The sequence below is a fragment of the Gekko japonicus genome, unplaced genomic scaffold, assembly GCF_001447785.1.
Source record: "Gekko japonicus isolate JY-2015 unplaced genomic scaffold, Gekko_japonicus_V1.1 scaffold2515, whole genome shotgun sequence".
Classification (NCBI taxonomy): Eukaryota; Metazoa; Chordata; class Lepidosauria; order Squamata; family Gekkonidae; genus Gekko; species Gekko japonicus.
The window spans coordinates 195,248-199,511 of NW_015174913.1; the positions used below are offsets into that span (position 1 = coordinate 195,248).

Sequence of the window (4,264 nt, forward strand, 5' to 3'; positions counted from 1 at the left end):
GTAAAATGAATTATTATAAGCTAAAGAGGATGATATGATTATTTAATATTATTCAATATTTACAAATTCGGTTTGGTCTTAAATGAAATGAGTATCAACTGAATCATATTATTTGATATTAGTAGGAGAGATTATGTAAGTATGGTTTTCTCTTTTTGGTTTTTGGGATGGTATCTTTGGTAGTGAAGTAAGAAACTATGTAATTCTGGCTGAGATAACCTTAAGTATAAATGGTAAAATTAATTTGAATAGTGGACTGTCTCAAGAAAAGAAGAGTGAGCAAGAATAATAATACAATTATTGGATGCTTGTATGTCTGAATAAGAAGGAAAATGTACTTGTTAAGTGACTGTGTAGCTGCTTAGAAGCATTTAGAAATGGTGTTAAATGGATGGAAAATGATTATGTTGCTGTTTAGAAGCAATTATGTACAAATGGTATTGGGTGGTGTTGTAGGTGGTGGGTATCTGTATGTTTAAAAAACCCAATAAAAATATTTTAAAAAAAATATTAAACATTGTGGGAAGAAGTCCTTCCTTTTGTCTCTCCTGAATTTACAGCGCATTGACTTCTTTCAATGCCCCGTCACCTGCACATTAGTAAATGCTGCCTCCAAAGTACAGACATTTACAACTTACAGTTTTCTTTCTGTAAGCAAAATTTATGGTTTTGTGGTTTTGTTTAAAAAAGATTGGGAAAAAGAATAACAGAGCTGCACGTAACACACGGTTCCTCCATAAGACCAGACCACATATGAGACACAAACTTACCTGGTTTTCCTGGCCCTTCCTCCAGTAGAGTACTAAGAATTCAAAAGCAGGTCCCAGGTGCTCTAGTTCCACAAGCAAGTGATACCCGTCGGCCATGACAGTGAGCATGGGTGGAATGAGGGATGCTGTGAACACCAGAATTAGAAACATACTGTCAGTACTGCGAGCAGAGTGACATAGAGCTTACTTCCCAGAAATAGAAAAGCAGCACAGCAAGCAAAGAGAGGGGATAGTGTAAGTATGCCGAACCCCTGTCCATCAGGAGGGATCGTTTCAATCAGCAGTGGACCCCATAGGGCTACCCCAGGAGTCCATATACCAGGCAACTTGACATAAGTGGACAAAAAGATGGACAGCAGGACTGGCAAGCCCTATAATTATGCCTAGGCGGCGACCCTGAAAAGCACATCGGATCTTGTTCTGACAGCTGCAACCCCCCCTCCACCCTGCCAACATCTGCATATTCTGGACAATGGACTTGCCTCGACCCAGAGCTACCTCTTTCAATCTCAATCGCTAATCCTATCAATCTCACCTCAGCCTTCCTCCCCACATTTCCTTCATAATGAAAAGTCCTATCTTCTACTCCTTGCCCACACCCCAAACCTAGGTGGTTCATCAAGCAGTACTGTTTCCATTTTGATTAGTTCAAATTAGCAGTCCATTAGTCCTTCAACCACTGGAGAAGTAATCAGGAACCCAACCCAAACTGTACTTTGCATCTAGAAGAGAACCTCTGGTCTCTTTTGTCCACTCCTGGGAACTCTATACAGCGTTTCCAAACTACATTGTTTTATCCCTGATTAATCTCATCAATGCTTTGTTCTGAGGGACCCCTCGCATTAGCAAGCCCTCTGGGCACATTTTTGGGTATAACTAGGCAGCTCCAACTCCACTGCTGTGTGTCTTGTCTGGGCGCCCATTGGAAGGTCACCCCCAAACTTTGTTTTGGCCACTTTCCACCTTCACAGCCTCTTCTCTTTGGACTTCTGCACATCTGGAATGGTAATTATAACCCCCAACAACCTCCTATTATTCCTGCTCACCTCTGTACTTCCATTCCTTGTATGTATATTGTAACATGTGTTTTATTTCCGTATGTGCACATTTTATTAGGACTTCTTTTAATAAAAACAACACTTTTGGTTAAGCAACTGTCTGGTTATTGAGAGCTCTCATAAAGGGAAAGATCCCTGCAAACATAGGTAGCAGATCACTGCTTAATACCCCACATTTTGCTGAGGCCTGCCATTTAGCTAAATTCCCCCAGAAACTGAAGGCAGTGATTCAGCTTCTTAAATCTACGCTGGTAGGGGTAACAGTAGTACCTTTCTCCCTGAAGTGATTTGTTTTCTGAGTGCAGGGAGATTCTTCTTATGCAAAGGAAAGGAATTCGGTCCTATGCAAAAGGCCAAGGTACTTTGAGGACTGGCATGGCCTAGTGGTTAGAGGGAAGGACTAGAACCTGGGGCAACTGGATTTGTATACCCTGCTCTGCCATGGAAGCTCAGAGAGTGACCTTGGGCCTGTCACAGTCTCTCAGCCTAACCTACCCTATCAAGGTTGTTGTATTCAGTGGAGGAGGGTGTGAAAAGCCTCTTTGGGTCCCCATCAGGGAGAAAAGTTGGATATAAATAAAACTTGCCCTCAGCAAATCCACATGGCAGCTTAGTGAAAGGTCAGATGAGCATGAGCACCTTAGAACTTTATCAATATTGGAACACATGGCATACGGATGACAATCGGGTATGGGCTTATTTTTAGATATTTGGAAACCTTTATTGGAAATTAATGTGTAGAGCTGCCACCACTGTTATATGTTTTGTCTCTATATATACATCTTTTTAATTTTATTAAGTTCCTGGATTTTTAGTGTCCCCCCCCCCTTTTCTGGCTCTTTCCCCCCCTGCTTTTTTTGAAGTAAAAAAGGTCAGATGAGCACCTGATGGTGTGGTCCCTACAAACTCTCAAGATGTGCCTTTCCCTATTTACTACATCTATACCTAGCCTTTCGCCCCAGTGAGGACCCAAAGCAGCTCACATCATTATCCTCTTTTGGGAGGAGGTTAGGCTTAGAGTGTGCGACTAGCCAGAAATCACCCAGCGAGCTTCCAAGGCAGAGACTGCATCTGAACCAAGGTCTCCCAAATCCTAGTTGAACCAATCCACCATACTGGCTCTCACAGTAACCTTCCTGTCCTTTACAGTCAAGAGAAGAGAAGCACTGACAAGCTATAAACACAGATTGGCACCTCCTTAGACCATTTCCGCAGTAGTGAAATTCCCCACATTGACATTTTAAAAACTGTGTGTAATGATTTCATGTTTTGGTGTGTGTGTTTCTTTAAATGTTTAGTTTGACTGCAGTACTGTAAGAAGAGTGATAGAGGGAGACAAGTGTGATGTGACTGATGACTGAGAGTGTGGGAGGTGAGATGTCTCTGAGGTTTTTCTGTGTGTGAAGTTTGAAGAGAGAGTATAGTCTGTGTGACTATGGAAGTTTGAGTCTATTCTGTGTGAATAAGACAAACAGTTTAGCCTGTGTGGCTATATCTATATGAGAGAGAGAGAGATTAGACTGAGGGTCTAAGCCTGTCAGAACGGAGTTTGGAGTTTGAGAGACTGTTTGTGACGCCAAGCTTTGCCAGTTATATTTACAAGTTTCTTTCTTCAGCAGCAGTTCAAAATAACCAGAAACCTATTTTGTTCTTTATTAAATAAAGAATGTTTTGTTTAAACTTATGCCAGTAATCAGAATAGTCTTTCCTCGGGGCCACATAAGTGCCCAGACTCTGGGTCATTCTACCAAAAGAGAGAGATTTGGAATTTTTAATTCCTGGTGGCAGCAGAAATCTACCAAGTTCATGTACACAGAGTGTGTTTTAAAGGTAAAACCGTTTCCCAATATGCTGTGCATTATGTGAAACTTCCTGCCAGGGCCGGCTTGTGAACTAGGCCTTCACCTACAGCGGGCCGGCCTTTAGGGGCGCCAAACTGCACCCCCCCAAAAGCCCTGCATCTAGTCCCTGACCGGGTGACCGCTGCTGCCTCTTTCACCCCAAGTCTGGTGCCCAGTGCGCCCAGAAGTGCAGTCGTAGAGCTTCCGGCCTGTGATGCGCAACCCCCCCGCCAAAAGCCTCCTCCTTGCAGGAGCCAAGGAGGGGAAACCAGGAGTCCAGCCAGAGGAGGAGGAGACGGGACGCCAGCTGGGGGACGTAGAGCTTCCAGCCTGTGACACGCACCCCCCACCCCCCGCCAAAAGCCCCCCCCCCAAGCCCTTCATCTCCCTGACCGGGTGACCGCCGCCACCGCCCTCCTGGGAAGGGACATTTTCCCTATCAGGTGCCCAAATCGGCACCATTTTCCTGATGTTTGGAGACGCCAAAGAGAGCACAACATTGCTGCGGGAAGGGCAGCTCGGGTCGAGTCGAGGAGAACTGGAGAGAGACCCACAAGATTCCAGAGTCAAAGTGGAGCTCAAACCCCCCCGCCCA

The 4,264-nt window shown here is 44.4% G+C and overlaps 1 protein-coding gene across 1 annotated transcript in view; it reads right to left on the reverse strand.

The window, feature by feature from the left end:
- IL20RB (interleukin 20 receptor subunit beta) overlaps positions 1-4,264 on the reverse strand; it is a 27,664-nt gene that overhangs the window by 5,443 nt on the left and 17,957 nt on the right. The window contains exon 4 of the mRNA XM_015425042.1: positions 771-895. Within this exon, the coding sequence (XP_015280528.1) occupies positions 771-895 (125 nt within the window). The remainder of the gene's footprint in view (positions 1-770; positions 896-4,264) is intronic.